General features: G+C 41.4%; 1 protein-coding gene across 1 annotated transcript in view; it reads right to left on the reverse strand.

Moving 5' to 3' along the window:
• The window catches only part of CEP290 (centrosomal protein 290), a 210,964-nt gene that overhangs the window by 123,836 nt on the left and 70,384 nt on the right, over positions 1–16,744 (reverse strand). Inside the window, exons 18-21 of the mRNA XM_040408592.1 lie at positions 12,782–12,866; positions 9,779–9,921; positions 4,222–4,386; positions 3,588–3,737 (exon numbers count right to left, since the gene is read on the reverse strand). Coding sequence (XP_040264526.1) covers positions 3,588–3,737; positions 4,222–4,386; positions 9,779–9,921; positions 12,782–12,866 — 543 coding nt within the window. The remainder of the gene's footprint in view (positions 1–3,587; positions 3,738–4,221; positions 4,387–9,778; positions 9,922–12,781; positions 12,867–16,744) is intronic.

Consider the following 16,744-nt stretch of genomic DNA (forward strand, 5'->3'; position numbering starts at 1 on the left):
AAAGTAATATTGAGTGTCTTATACCATCCAGCTCTTTCTGTGTAACTACCCTTTAGCAGAGCTCAGTAAAGAAAACTTGCTCGGCTGCCTGAGAGGCCTTGGTTGGGGTACTATTTCTTTTTATGGAGGGTGCAGAGTATGCATGAGGAATCCAGTAAATGTTCGTCTGGGAAAAAATATATAAAAATTAGCACATCTTACTCCTGCTGGCATAAGATTGGCTTAGGAAAGCTAATTTGAATATCTTTCCCAGGGACCTTAGAAGGGCATTGCCTGGCCTACAATACTTTGTACATGTACTACGCATACTAGGTACTCTCCATAATGAGAACGAGAAAGCCAGTGTAGTATACTAGTCTTTTTAAAAAAAAAAAAAAAAAAAACTTTTACAGCAACTGAAACATATTTGATTTGCGAAGAAATCGATTTGTACCCCAGTCAAACCTTTTCCAAATTTCAACGAATCGGACCTGAAACGTATTGCTACAAATTCGATCATCTCTACTGTCAATGCATAGTTAGCGGGGCACTTAGTGTAGGAATTGGTTGTCCACTTTCTATCACATGATATCCTATACAGTATGGTAATAAATTGAACAGTACACACTCATGGGCAACAGTTCATATAAGATCCCAGTTCATGACCCATACTCATAAATCCTTAGGTGCCAACCACCTTGAATATCTTTTTTATTGGCGCGCAGAATGTTTAATAGAACATGTGGTATGCACAGTCTTCTTTCATCCTGGCCTCCTCACACTCAACGCAATGTTTTAGGAGAAACCGCCCGTTTGTCATGCGTATGAAAGGCAGAGGATACAGGGTTTAAATAGATTCTCTGGGAATAACTTAAAATGGTCGCCAACAACCAGTCTTAGAGTGGGAGCAGGACTGATTACCTCCACTTGCAGAGCTGCTTTGTGGCGTGAGAGGCATCAGTACACGTTACACTCTGGCATATTCTATCTATTGGTGAGTTTCCAAGTGTGGCTTCTCAGCCATGATGACATATCATAGACAGGATCGCATAATTACTACCTATTGTAGAGCAATGAAGTGAGGCTCCACCCCCTCGGCAGCTCCGCAAGTGGTGGCAACTAGGGATGAGCTATTCAACTTCGGATGGTATCCGAAGTCAATTTGCTAAAAACTTTGTTGTAGTATTGTACGGAGTTCCCATTCCGTACAGCATTAGAAGGTATAGGCTCTGATGAGCCGAAGTTATTACTTTGCGAAGTCGTGCAAGATTTTATGTAATAACTTCAGGAAATAATTATTACTGTAAAAAACCTTGATACCGAACTGTGGTTCAGTTCCTAGTGGTACCTTGGTAGCGGGAACTCCGTAAAGTATTACAACGAAGATTTTAGCAAATCGACTTCGGATGGGATTCGCTCATCCCTAGTGGCAACCAGTCCTGCTCACATTCTATGATAGGTTGCTGGCTGCCATTTTAAATAATTCCCGGAGTACCCCTTTAAATAGTATCACAAGGCGACATGAAATATGATTTAATAAATGGTTGATATTACTTTTATTGGCGATTGTTCATTTTAGTATAATATTGGAGTTAAAAAAAGGTAAAACCACTTGAGGAATATAATAAAATCCAGTCTGAAGTTGAGAGCCATTTTACTTAAAGGAAGTCTGCCACCAGCTACCTTTAAAGCAATCTTTTGCATTGACAAATAGCATTTTCTTAATATGCATGTCAGGATCACAACTTAGACTCAGTATGTGAGCTTAAAGGGTCACCCAGATTTTAACATCAACCCCCCACTCTGCTACTTTGAGCCACAGGGTTATGCTAAATCCTTCCCTGTTAGCTATCGGACATCCACATCTAAGGGATATTAGCTGCCACCACTTGTCATATTAAAAACGGACAAGACAATTAAACTAGGTTACTGCCAATTACCCACTCCAACCAACTACTCTCTCTGGCATTCACAGGGTTACCACATCAATATACATCTTCTTCTTCTTAGGTCGTGAAATCATTTAGAACATAAGAAGGATCTTATTTAGAATATAAGAAGTGACGTTTTAATATCTAAAAAGGACATTGTGTACAAAAAATACAGTTATCAAAAGGTAAAAATACAATGACATAAAAATACAATGCAACAGATAACTGTAAAAGTGAAAATAAAAAGCATAAAAGAGACTGAACTTAATACGTTATGAGATAATAGTCCGGTTGCATGGGGGTAGCAGGAAAGTCAGCCAGATCCTCAAACGAGTTTTCGCTCAAAGAAATGACAACTTGCTACAGAGACACATATACCTTAAGAAGGTCTGCAGATTCGCTCACTAGAGCACCTGCCTCGGATGTCAGGGAGAGGCTAGTGTGTATGCTAATGGACATTTATGACCAAGTTTTAGGAGGTCAGTGCTTGGCTCAGAATCTGTCCACTAAGATATATTTTTTTGTGTAGTGGTATAACAAGTTTATACCACTTTCATCCAACCCATCAATGTTCTACGCATATGCACATCAAACATGGAGGGGTTTGAGACGTTCTTTAATTACCACATCTTGCATAGCCCTGATTGAGGTGACTTTAACATGCTGGTGATGCTGGTGGATGGCCTAATTCCAATCATGAGCAGCACATGGCCAAATAATGGATTAGGTCCACTAGTATTTATTTGATGAATATACATCTGTATGGTCTTTGATACATGAACCCTTCTGCAGGTCATGGTCTCCACTCTCCTCTACCTGACCTTTCAAATGGCTCCACCAGGTCAAGGGGCTCTGAGGACATCTCAAATACTAAGCAGTGTCAAAGCAGTTATTTTCAGTCCCCCTAGGGGACTTTAACATGCGATCATCTGACTGCTTTTCTCATAGATTGCAGTGATTTACCATTGCAATCTATGTGAGATTCACTATGTTTCTATGTAAATCACTGCTTGAAAGGAACTTCCCATGCTTTGAGTGCTTTTATATAAATCACTCTGAGGGATGGGTTGGAATATGCATCTTTATTATGTCTTAATAGATTTTATACAATTGACTGTTCTGTTTGGAGTAGGATGAAACCCGGATCAGACATGGCAGAGATATTTTAACCAGTGTTCTTCTTATTGTTTGATCTTATATGATAACTCATATGCTAGGAAGTAGCACACGCTTTAATAAAGTATAGGTGGCACTCTAGAAAACTAGGAGGTTAAATGTCTGTCCACTAACCAGGAAGTATAATGGAGCAAGGTTGGGGAGGCATGGAGTGGTAAACAGGTCATTTTGCAATAAAATTGCATGCAAGTGTTGTAAATTTGTATAGTATGATAATCTGGCCACTCCTAAGATGAAAAGTCGCCATGAAATAACTTCTTTGAGCCCATAATTCCCACCAAAGTGATCTTTGAACACATATACATGACTTGTTAGAGGACCATTTTTGGCGAGATCTTCCTTTTGAGGGATAACTACTTACAATGAAAACATATACTTAGGTTTGGCTGAAATAGGAAGAAAAATATCAGTTTCTCTGGTGCAAATTGAGCCACAAATATGGCAAATTTGGCTTAGTAAAAATGATAAGGTACTGCAAATGAAAATGCTCTTCTAGAATACCTGCAGAAGATGCAAGAGATACTCATTCATAGAATTGATAAGATTGGTGCTCGATAGAGACATTCCGTCAGGAAGGTTAATAGCTTTGAACACAATGTTGGCGCCTTCTGTTTGACGAAGAAGTGTGACTTCATTTTCAAGGTGTGAAATCTAGGAAATAAAGAGACGTTATGGTCATTTTTGCAAAACAAACGTTTTCTATTAAGATTGCAAACTCTAAAACAGTGCTCCCTATAGATGGGTACCTCTGGTTTGGCCGACATCCATAGTCAAATCTCAAGGCCCGAAAACAGGACAGATGGAGGCTTACATAGATGGCTATCTATATGTGGCCTAGAGACAGTTTTATTCCTTCTAAAGAAGAGCATTGCCTATAAGACTCGAACTAAATCTCCACAAGGAGAATCAGAACCCATGACGACGATTTCCCTAGGTTTGTGATCATTCAAATATTTAATCTTTAATTATAAAAAAAAAAAAATGCAGAAACTAAACTTGTTTGTATTGAAAAAATAAAGACTTTTGGTACCATAAGGAGGATCAAGCTATCCCATAAAAAATAAAACAAACAAAAAAAATAAAATCGTGTCACCCCTTGGTACATATCGATGGTTTTGTGTACACATGCACATACCTTCTCATTAGCTTTAGCCAACAGGTTTGAAAAATTTGCAGCTTCTTTCCTCAATCCTTTCAGTTCTTGCCTTAACTCATCGTTTCTACCAGTGAGTTGATCAACCTGGGCTTTCAGATGTACACCAACATCAAACATGCCGCTGGTATTCTTTGACTCGAAAGCCTAAAAAGATTGATTTACACTTTCAATCAGAACTCAATAACCGGATAGTATGACGATTGTACTTTTCTTAAAGAAAAGTCTTCACACGACCCACTACATTTCCTGCACATATAAGATGTTGACTTTTCAAGTTCAAGAGAGTCTCCATATAGTACCATCTAAGCAAGACAATGTTAGTACAGACTTCCTCCTCTAAACCACATCCATGTGAGACAAGAACATCCAAGAGAATGTAGTATCTGGTGATAAAAGCTATAATTTACTGCTGGATGCCTAAAGGTAGGATAGTGTACATATAATTATGGACTACCCATGATACATTTTACGGTTCAATCATTACCCCATGATACATTTTAATTGTGGATTTCTGTGCTGGACTTGGTTATATCTCAAAGTGCTGGAATTTCTATTATGCTGCATTCCCCATTTACCGCTGCCCAGCAGCTTCCAGGGACCTGATTAGGATCAAATACTGAGCCTGGAGTAAGTGTTTGCTTCCAATATGGCTGCCTCCACGTAACGTTTTATTAACCACTGAAGGACCACAGGTTTATACCCCCCTAGTGACCAGGCCCTTTTTTACAAAATCGGCACTTCACAACTTTAACGGTTTATTGCTCGGTCATGCAACTTGGCACCCAAATGAATTTTACCTCCTTTTCTTCTCACAAATACAGCTTTCTTTTGGTGGTATTTGATCGCTGCTGATATTTTTTGTTTTTCCGATATTAATCAAAATAGGCCGCAATTTTATCAATAAAAGTGTATTTTTAACTTTCTCTGGTTAAATTGTTCAAATATAATTACATTTCTATACAAGTTTGTGTCAGAAATTATTGTGCTACATGTCTTTGATAAAAAAAAAATCCAATAAGTGTATATTTATTGGTTTGCGCAAAAGTTATAGCGTTTACAAACTATGGTACAAAAATGTGAATTTCCGCATTTTGAAGCAGCTCTGACTTTCTGAGCACCTGTCATGTTTCTTGAGGTGCTAGAATGCCAGGATAGTATAAATACCCCCCAAATGACCCCATTTTAGAAAGAAGACACCCCAAAGTATTTGCGGAGGGGCATGGTGAGTTCATGTATGATTTAATTTTTTTTCACAAGTTAGCGGAAAATGACACTTTAAGGAAAAAAATTAAGTTTCCATTTCTGCTAACTTCTGGCAAAAAAAAAATAAAAAATCTCCCACGGACTCACTATGCCCCTCAGTGAATACCTTGGGGTGTCTACTTTCCGAAATGGGGTCATTTGTGGGGTGTGTTTACTGTTCTGGCATTTTGGGCGGAGCTAAATTGTGAGCAACCCTGTAAAGCCTAAAGGTACTAGTTGGACTTTCGGCCCCTTTAGGCTAGGTCTACACGACAACATTTGTCCCCATATTTCTCTCACCCAGCATGGGTATATGTAAAAATACACCCCAAAACACATTGCCCTACTTCTTCTGAGTACGGCGATACCACATGCGTGACACTTTTTTGCAGCCAAGATGCGCAAAGCGGCCGAAAGTCCAACGAGTACCTTTTAGGAGGGCATTTTTAGGTATTTGGATTCCAGACTTCTTCTCACGCTTTAGGGCCCCTAAAATGCCATGGCAGTATAAATACCCCACATGTGACCCCATTTTGGAAAGAAGACACCCCAAGGTATTCCGTGAGGGGCATGGCGAATTCATAGAATTTTTTTTTTTTTGCACAAGTTAGCAGAAATTTTTTTATTTTTTTCTCACAAAGTCTCCCTTTCCGCTTACTTGTGACAAAAAGTTCAATCTTTCATGGACTCAATATGCCCCTCAGCGAATACCTTGGGGTGCCTTCTTTCCAAAATGTAGTCATTTGTGGGGTGTTTGTACTGCCCTGGCATTTGAGGGTCTCCGCAATCATTACATGTATGGCTTGCATTAGGAGTTTCTGCTATTCTCCTTAGGCCTCATGCACACGACCGTTGTTTGGGTCCGCATCCGAGCCGCCGTTTTGGCGGCTCGGATGCGGACCCATTCATTTCAATGGGACCACAAAAGATGCGGACAGCACTCCGTGTGCTGTCCGCATCCGTGGCTCCGCTAAAAAATAGAACATGTCCTATTCTGGTCCGTGCTTTGCGGACAAGAATAGGCATTTATATTGCGGACCGCAAAAAACGGCACGGTCGTGTGCATGAGGCCTTATATCGAGCATACGGGTAATGAGATTTTTTTTTTCCGTTCAGCCTCTGGGCTGAAAGAAAAAATGAACGGCACAGATTTCTTTATTCGCATCGAACAATGTGGATGAAAAAATCTCTGCCAAAAAATGTGAAAAAAAAAAAAAAAAAAAAGCTGCGATCGCTAATAAAGATCCAAAAAGCTCAAAAGTGATCTTTATAGCGCCGCAGCGATTTTACAGTGTTTTTTCAGTGATCAGAAAAAAACAAATTTTGTCACTGCGGTGGGGCGGACTGAACACAAGTGTGCGCACAAGATCAGGCCTGATCAGGCGAACACTGCGTTTTTTGTAGAGCCTAAGGTGACCCTAATGTACTGATATAGATCTGATTGCGATCAGTCTTGATCACTTACAGATACTATATAGTACTAGTGCTGATTAGCGACAGCGATGACGCTAATCAGCGACTAATCAGTGACTGCGGTGCGGTGGGCGCTAACTACCTAACAAGTAGCTAACTAACTGGCGGTGATAAGGGACCCTTAGGCCCCATTCACACGTCCGCAATTCTGTTCCGCATTTTGCGGAACGGAATTGCGGACCCATTCATTTCTATAGGGACAGACTTTGTCCCACTCGGATTCGGAATTGCGGATCTGCACTTCCGTTCCGCAAAAATATAGAACATGTCCTATTCTTGTCCGCAATTACGGACAAGAAAAGGCATTTTCTATATAGTTCTGGCAATGTGCGGATCCGCAAAATGCGGAAAGCACATTGCCGGTGTCCGTGTTTTGCGGATCCGCAAAACACATACGGACGTCTGAATGGAGCCTTACAGGGGGGTGATCAATGACAGGGGGGTGATCAGGGAGTTTATATGGGGTGATCAGGGGTTAATAAGTGACAGGGGGGGGGGGGTGTAGTGTAGTGTGGTGTTTGGTGCTACTTACAGAGCTGCCTGTGTCCTCTGGTGGTCGATTCAAGCAAAAGGGACCACCAGAGGACCAGGTAGCAGGTATATCAGACGCTGTTAACAAAACAGCGTCTAATATACCTTTCTGATGTTAAAAAAAAATCGCATCTACAGCCTGCCAGCGAATGATCGCCGCTGGCAGGCTGTAGATCAACTCGTTTAACTTGCGATCCTGTGAACGCGCGCTCCTGTGAGCGCGTGTTCACAGGAAATCTCGGGTCTCACGAGATGACGCCTATTGGCGTCATCGAGACCTGAGAGAGCCGCCACACTGACACCTATCGGCGTTAGTGTGACTGCAAGCGGTTAAATAAATCGATACAATATAAAAAATATATAAAAAAAAAAACATACACATCGTTAATTGTCTATATACATACATCTAGCTAAAAAATTATATAAAGATGTAAAGTCTAGGACTTATTCTCTCAATACTTAGGGTATGTTCAAACAGTGTCTTTGGACAGTGGAATTTTGGCATCGATTTGGTACAAAAAAGCCTCTGGTGACTGTGTGGAATCCGCCTCGGTTTAGGTCTGTGACTGCGCCAAGAAAGAACACATTATAAACCGCAGCTGCATGAACAGCAGAGGGACCTCCGAATGGGAGGTGGATTCTATGGAATCCGGGCCAAATTCTGACTGCAAAAGCGACTTTGTGAATGGGGCCTTAGCTGCCAGAGATGAACTGGTTTTTATAGCTCTGCTGGACTACTTAGAAAAAAAAAAAGAAAAAAAAAAGGAGTTTGCTAAAGAATACTCAACATTAAAGGGGTAGTGCGATTTACATGATGACCTTCACATTGCCCCTAAAGGCGTTAAAATAATACAAGGACATATGTTTACCACATAAACCAGCACAGTATTTACAGAACCGTACTCTTGTTTGTGTTTACAGGCTGCAGCGGTGACAAGGTTGTATACGATATTTGACAACTGCAGCCATGTCAAACCCTATACTGCTGAGGCCAGTAAATGGCTGCAGTGGGTATGTGCAGTACATTATATGGCTTTTTCACTGCTGCAACCTGTAAACAGAAACCAGAGGTGAGGATCGAAGGTTCAGCACTAGAAACGGCAGAGGACTAAGGCTACTTTCACACTAGTGCTTTCCCTTTCCACAACTGAGATCCGTAATAGTATCTCAATAGCGGGGGGAAAACGCTTCCGTTTTGTTCCCATTCATTGTCAATGGGGACAAAGCTGAACTGAATGAAATGGAATACACCAGAATGCATTCCGTTCCGTTTGGTTGCGTCCCCATCGCAGACAGGATAAAGCAGCAAGCAGCGTTTTTCTGTCTGCGATGTGGTGCGGAGCAAGACGGATCCGCCCTGACTCACAATGTAAGTCAATGGGGACGGATCCGTTTTCACTGATGCAATAGAAAATGGATCCGTCCCCCATTGACTTTCAGTGGAGTTCATGATAGATCCGTCCGTATTTTAAAGATAATACAACCGGATCCGTTCATAACAGATGCAGATGGTACTATTATCAGTAACGGAAGCGTTTTTGCTGATCCATGACGGATTTAGCAAAAAAAGACGGATTTAGAAAAAAAAACGCTAGTGTGAAAGTAGCCTTAGTGGCGAGTATATGTTTACTTACTATTTTATCACATTTAGGGGCACTGTGGATGTTGTCCCCTCAAGGGTGTGTTCACGCCTCCGTTGGAAACTCCATCAGAAATATCTGATGAAAAAGGCCTGCATACAGAATTATTTTGTCCGGTAAGATGTCGGACTCCCAAACGGACATCTGATGGACCCCATTATAGTCAAATGGGTCAATTCAGCCCTGTTCGTCATGTACCTGATGCAGCACTTACTCTGTTTTTGTTGTTTTGCTCCTATAAAGGAGCAGAACTACATAAATCACTAACGGTGATGTGAACACTGCCTTAAAGGGGCTGTCTCATCTGGAAATGTATGGCATCTCTCCTATCTCGCGCTGCCGTGAATGTAGAGGTGGCCATGCATGTGCAGTTTTCTCCACTTCTATGTGACTTCAGAAAATAGCTGAGAGTGCTTACGTGCACCGCCATCTCTCCATTTACGGCAGTGTCCTGTGGATATGCCATAAATGTCCAGATGAGAATGTCCCTTCAACTGCTTTTTGGTGTCCATCTCAGGAGCTGTGGTTAAAGAGCGGAGGCTGTGGCTTACTTATGGACAGAGCTCCACCAGGTTTTGGATCTGATGTGTGAACACATTTGTACAGTATATGCATTCTGTTCAGGCTTTGAGATGTTCTCATCAACTCACATGAACCAGTCTCTCTAAACTAGGGATGGCTAGAGTTGCTTCACTCCCTATAAAGTTGGAGTCCTTTTGAGAGTCCTTGATGGCTTGTAAGATTTCTCCCATTCCTTGCTGTAGCTGCTTATTTTCTTCAGAGAGTCCTTTCACTGAGGAACAATGCACTTTCATGAGAAGTGATCATATAGATTTCACAAGTACAACCACATTGACTTCTATTATAGGTGTAGATTAGCGAGTGAGAAAAAGCAAGAACTACGGTCTGCAATAATTGTGTTCATTCGCTTTTTTTTTTAATTTTTTTTTTATTGGTTCAATGGATCGATTAGTTACAGAAGAATTCAGAAACTGGAGGAAATTCACAACTTGTGTGAACCTCAAATTGAAAATATTCCTCTTTCTCCAATTATCAGCCCTCTTTCTTCTTCACCTATGCCTCCTTAACTATTCAATCACTCTGAATTCACTGATAAAATATGTATGGCAAAGAGGACATGATAGATTTTCCACTTCACTGAGAGATTAAAAGAAAACTACCACCATGAAAATGCGGTGCAATCCACAGGCAGTATGTTCTAGAGCAGGAGGAGCTGAGCAGATCGATATATAGTTTTATGGGAGACTGTGAGAGGTCCTACTTACTAAATGACAACTAACGCTCCATGTTTAGTCATACAGTTAGCTGTCCAAGGCTGGTTTCACACGGGCGTTGCGGGAAAAGATGTGGGTGCGTTGCGGGAACATGCACGATTTTTCAGCGCGAGTGCAAAACATTGTAATGCGTTTTGCACGCACGTGAGAAAAATCGGCATGTTTGGTACCCAGACTTCTTCACAGAAGTTCGGGTTGGGGTTAGGTGTTGTGTAGATTGTATTATTTTCCCTTATAACATAGTTATAAGGGAAAATAATAGCATTCTTAATACAGAATGCATAGTACAATAGGGCTGGAGGGGTTCAAAAAAATTATTATAATTTAACTCACCTTAATCCACTTGTTCGCGCAGCCGGCTTCTCGTCTGTCTTCTTCTTTGAGGAATAGGACCTTTGATGACATCACTGCGCTCATCACATGATCTTTTACCATGGTGGTGGATCATGTGATGGACCATGTGATGAGCGCAGTGACGTCACCACAGGTCCTTTTCCTCACCGATGAAGGCAGAAGAGAAGCGGGCTGTGCGAACAAGTGGATTAAGGTGAGTTAAATTTTTATTTATTTATTTTTAACCCCTCCAGCCCTATTGTACTATGCATTCTGTATTAAGAGGGGTGGAGAGGGGGGCCGCACTGGCCACCAATGAATGTAATACAGGGAAGGGAGGGAGGGAGGGGAGGCCGCACTGGCCACCAATGAATTTAAAACTGGGGAGGGAGGGGGGTCTGCCCCCTCCTGCCTGGCAGCACCTGATCTCTTACAGGGGGCTATGATACGCACAATTAACCCCTCAGGTGTGGCACCTGAGGGGTTAATTGTGCGGATCTAAGCCACCTGTAAGAGATCAGGTGTTGCCAGGCAGCAGGGGGCCGTTATGTCTTAGTATACAGTTCTTAGTATATTCTAACTTGAAGCATCCCCATCACTATGGGAACGCCTCTGTTAGAATATACTGTTCGATCTGAGTTTCACGATCTAACTCAAATCCGATGGTATATTCTAACATAGAGGCGTTCCCATGGTGATGGGGACGCTACAAGATAAAATATACCATCGGATTGGAGAAAACTCCAATCCGATGGTATAATAGGGACTCCTGACTTTACATTGAAAGTCAATGGGGGACGGATCCGTTTGCAATTGCACCATATTGTGTCAACGTCAAACGGATCCGTCCCCATTGACTTGCATTGTAAGTCAGGACGGATCCGTTTGGCTCAGCACGGCCAGGCGGACACCAAAACTACTTTTTTTTTACTTTCCTTCATGTCCGTGGATCCTCCAAAAATCAAGGAAGACCCACGGAAGAAAAAACGGACACGGATCACGGAACCCGTTTTTGCGGACTGCAAAAAATAACGGTCGTGTGCATGAGGCCTGAGTGTGGGCTACAGAGATATAGGGAACGAGGTTCTCCTTCTTTCTCTGTGAGCCTTACGTGGACATCCTAAGGCTATTTTCACATTCGCGTTTGGTCCGGATCCGTCATGGATCTGTACAAACGCTTCCGTTCAGATAATACAACTGCATTCATCTGTTCTGAACGGATCAGTTTGTATTATCTGTAACTTAGCCAAAACGGATCAGTCTTGAACACCATTGAAAGTCAATGGGGGGACAGATCCGTTTTCTATTGTGCCATGTTGCGTCAGTGAAAACGGATCCGTCCCTATTGACTTACATTGTAAGTCAGGACGGATCCGTTTGGCTCTGCATCGCCAGGCGGACACCAAAACACTGCAAGCAGCGTTTTGGTGTCCGCCTCCAGGGCGGAATAGAGGCGGAACGGAGGCAAACTGATGCATTCTCAACGGATCCTTATCCATTCAGACTGCATTGGGGCTAAACTGATTCGTTTTGGACCGCTTGTGAGATCACAAACGGAAACCAAAACGCCAATATGAAAGAAGCTTAACAGCTACCCTTTCGCAAAAAACTTCTATAGGTAGCTGTAACCTGATCTCTCAGTGAAATTGCAAAGCTCTCTCCTCTCTGGAGAAAGATTTGATCAGGATAGCTTAGGAGGCAGGGGAAGGAATAATGAGCCTGATAAGGAGAAAAAAAATACACTTGAAAGAACCAATCCCAGCAAGCGCTGCAGTTCAGTTATCTGAGTGTTGTACTGGAATTGTTGCAGATTATCTATCAGTTTATGTAATTAAAACTACAATACAATTATATAAAATTATAACTATATAACCTGGTGTGTCTCATAGTACTGTACATCTTGTAGTACAAAAATGAGGATATATGAATGAGGAATATTGCTTTCATTAATAGGTTAAGCCACCAAAATATTTGCTGCCACAGATCACCACATCACATTATTCGGAGAAATATATTATTACTTACATTTCGACTTTAGTTCTGCCAGAACGGTTTTGCTTTGCTCCAGCTCTCTCTCCTTGCCATTCAGTTGCTTTGTCAAATGTTCATTCTTGAAATAAAACATAGTTTAAAAAACAAAAAAAAAACACTGTACGGGAGGCAAAACCTGAACCTCAAGAACAAAAGATTTGTAAGGAAAAAAAATATATATAAAAAAATAAAATTTATATTATATATATATATATATATATATATTTATTAACAAAGAAAGTCCGCAGCACTCCTTGAAGTAAAAAATGTCAATTTTCTGACATGTGTGAATAATCTGCACAACGTTTTGGTTCTCTCACAGAACCTCTCTCAAGTCAGGTATATATATATATATAAAAAACCAACAACATTAACCACTTGATAACTGGGGTGGGTCTGACAAAATCACGTAGGGCCGCGCGCGCATGCGCAATCGGGGCTGAGATCTAGTAAGGGCAAGAGTGATTGCCCTAAATATGAAAAATAGCACTACAGTGTAAATGCAATGACTGGTGAGCGACCTATCAGGAAGCCCTACATTTTACTATATAAACCCGGCAAGACGCCGGCCAACGCACATCCAGCTTCAAACACCGATATATAGGCCGCAGGTAAACCGAAACTTTATATTTTTCTCAATATATAATTTCAGATGCATCTTCGGTTTGTATACCTTGTACTCCTTCCGATCCTATCAATATTTGACTATACATTGAGTTTCATTGTTTAATGGTTATAATGGCACTAGATCATAGAACCAACATACCTATTTACATACTGCAATCACTTGGTATTCACTGTACTCTCTTCACTTCTACCCCATTAATACCGTATTATACTTTCAGTTCCATGGCTCAATGACTAGAATGGCATTCAATCTTGGAGTAACCATACATAGACTCTCAGTATCAACATGATTTTGTACATTTTTTCTTGTACAATTTTTTGCACATTTTTCTTATACATAATTCTATCCCTGATCTCGGTTTCTCTTTACTTACGCTTTTTATTCCCTCCTACTCATATGATTCCACTATATACTTATCCTAGATCCCTTGATAAAAGGTCATAATTGACCGAAACGTCGGGACTCCTGTATATGACCCTATACTATGTAAACTGCTGGATGTGGAATAACACTAAGTGTTGTAAAGACAAAATAATGAATTAAGGAATTAAACATTACCGTTAATGGCAAAACGTGTGGTTGTGCCATAGATTCCTACCTACAATTGCTTGATCCTCTATAAGCACCCACCCCATTTAAAGGTGTGCAGATCCCAGTATGATCTGATATTGATGACCTTTCCTGGGCATGGGTCATCAATATGGGAAAAGCAGACAACCCCTTTAAGCACAGAAGCTCACTAACTGTGTATGTCTGAGAGTGTTGCTATTCATCTGTACAACCATTATGTCATGGCATACCCTAGTGACATGTCATAACATTAAATTAATGTCAATCTGCAGAATAAAGGCGTTGCCTAAGAGAAAACTCATAGAAAAGGCCAGGGATGAAGTTAAAACAATTAAGGAATGTATCCTCTCCCAAATGCAGCCATAAAGTTATGTTCGTGGCTGCAGCGTTGACAACCAATGTATTGGCCATGATGCGGCAAATCACTACAGATGTGACGTTCCCATATACTGCACATGACTGCTGCAGCCAATCGCTGGCCTCAGCAGTCTTGTGCTGTATCCCTCTGAGGCCAGCAAATGGCTGCAGAAGTCATGCGCGGTATATGGGAACGTTACATCTGCAGTCGCACAAAAAGCATGTCTGAGAAGATCAAAGCTAGAGGGCCAAGGGTTTGAACCAGTGAGTAAACTTTCTTTTATTGCTTTAACACCTTTCCATGCCTTTCTTCATGCTTTTTCTTTAACTTGAAAAATCCTGTCCTGATGTGTGTTTTAGTAACTACACGTCATGCCCCTTGTCATAACCATTCTGGAGCACCAGTCCTTATGACCCTATGTTGTGACAGTTCTTTATTATTAACAAAAAAAATGTATGAACGAATTACTAGCTATTTGCTAGATCCAGATGGGTGTTACCAGTTGGTGGTGTTACTTGGGCAGTCAGACACTATCCACTGCCATTGACAGACTGTGCACAGCCCCCCCCCCCCCCCCCCCCCCCCAACTGGTAACTCCCATCTGGGCCTTCATTAAAAACTAATAACTACATACTGCAGCATAAAGTATGGGATAGAGCAGTAGTCCCAGCTAATGACGAAGATTCAGACTACTTCACACTTCCATTGCTGCTTAAAATACCATGCAGTTAAAGCATCTTAGGCACATGTTATGTGTATGGGGTATGCCTCCCAATAGCAGATGGTCAGTCCACAGTCTTGTGTAAATAGTGCAGATGGTCAGTCCGCAGTCTAGTATACAGTAAATGGTGCAGATGGTCAGTCCGCAGTCTAGTGTAAATAGTGCAGATGGTCAGTCCACAGACTAGTATACCGTAAATGGTGCAGATGGTCAGTCCACAGACTAGTATACAGTAAATGGTGCAGATGGTCAGTCCACAGACTAGTATACAGTAAATGGTGCAGATGGTCAGTCCACAGACTAGTATACAGTAAATAGTGCAGATGGTCAGTCCACAGACTAGTATACAGTAAATGTTGCAGATGGTCAGTCCAGTCTAGTATAAATAGTGCAGATGGTCAGTCCACAGACTAGTATACAGTAAATGGTGCAGATGGTCAGTCCACAGACTAGTATACAGTAAATGGTGCAGATGGTCAGTCCACAGACTAGTATACAGTAAATGGTGCAGATGGTCAGTCCACAGACTAGTATACAGTAAATGGTGCAGATGGTCAGTCCACAGTCTAGTATACAGTAAATGGTGCAGATGGTCAGTCCGCAGTCTAGTATACAGTAAATGGTGCAGGTGGTCAGTCCACAGACTAGTATACAGTAAATGGTGCAGATGGTCAGTCCAGTCTAGTATAAATAGTGCAGATGGTCAGTCCACAGACTAGTATACAGTAAATGGTGCAGATGGTCAGTCCGCAGTCTAGTATAAATAGTGCAGATGGTCAGTCCACAGTCTAGTATACAGTAAATGGTGCAGATGGTCAGTCCGCAGTCTAGTATACAGTAAATGGTGCAGATGGTCAGTCCGCAGTCTAGTATACAGTAAATGGTGCAGATGGTCAGTCCGCAGTCTAGTATAAATAGTGTAGATGGTCAGTCCACAGACCAGTATACAGTAAATGGTGCAGATGGTCAGTCCACAGACCAGTATACAGTAAATGGTGCAGATGGTCAGTCCACAGTCTTGTGTAAATGGTGCAATGGTCAGTCCACAGTCTAGTATACAGTAAATGGTGCAGATGGTCAGTCCACAGTCTTGTGTAAATGGTGCAGATGGTCAGTCCACAGACTAGTATACCGTAAATGGTGCAGATGGTCAGTCCACAGACTAGTATACAGTAAATGGTGCAGATGGTCAGTCCACAGACTAGTATACAGTAAATGGTGCAGATGGTCAGTCCGCAGTCTAGTATAAATAGTGCAGATGGTCAGTCCACAGTCTAGTATAAATAGTGCAGATGGTCAGTCCGCAGTCTAGTATAAATAGTGCAGCTGGTCAGTCCAGTCTAGTGGAAAAAGGCTGTGCATGGTCAGTCCACAGTCTAATATAAATGTTTTTTTTAAATTATTTTACATTTTTGATTTTTTTCTTTGGTGAACAAAAACTATTAGTTGGCTCCATAGGTGCCTCGTTTTTTTTATGACTAACCTGGTGCGTTGCTCATCAATATCAAACCAACAGCTGTTTCAGGAGGTAGACCCGAGGCTGTCAGCTGATTGCAGAGTTGATTTGGAGATTAACATTTTTTTATACTTATTTGCATCATTTGGATTAGGCTTGTTTACAAGGAAGAAAAAAAATTTGCATGTTCAAAATGTCCTTATCCCTCCCTATAATGTAAACTT

Source organism: Bufo bufo, chromosome 1, assembly GCF_905171765.1.
Source record: "Bufo bufo chromosome 1, aBufBuf1.1, whole genome shotgun sequence".
NCBI lineage: Eukaryota > Metazoa > Chordata > Amphibia > Anura > Bufonidae > Bufo > Bufo bufo.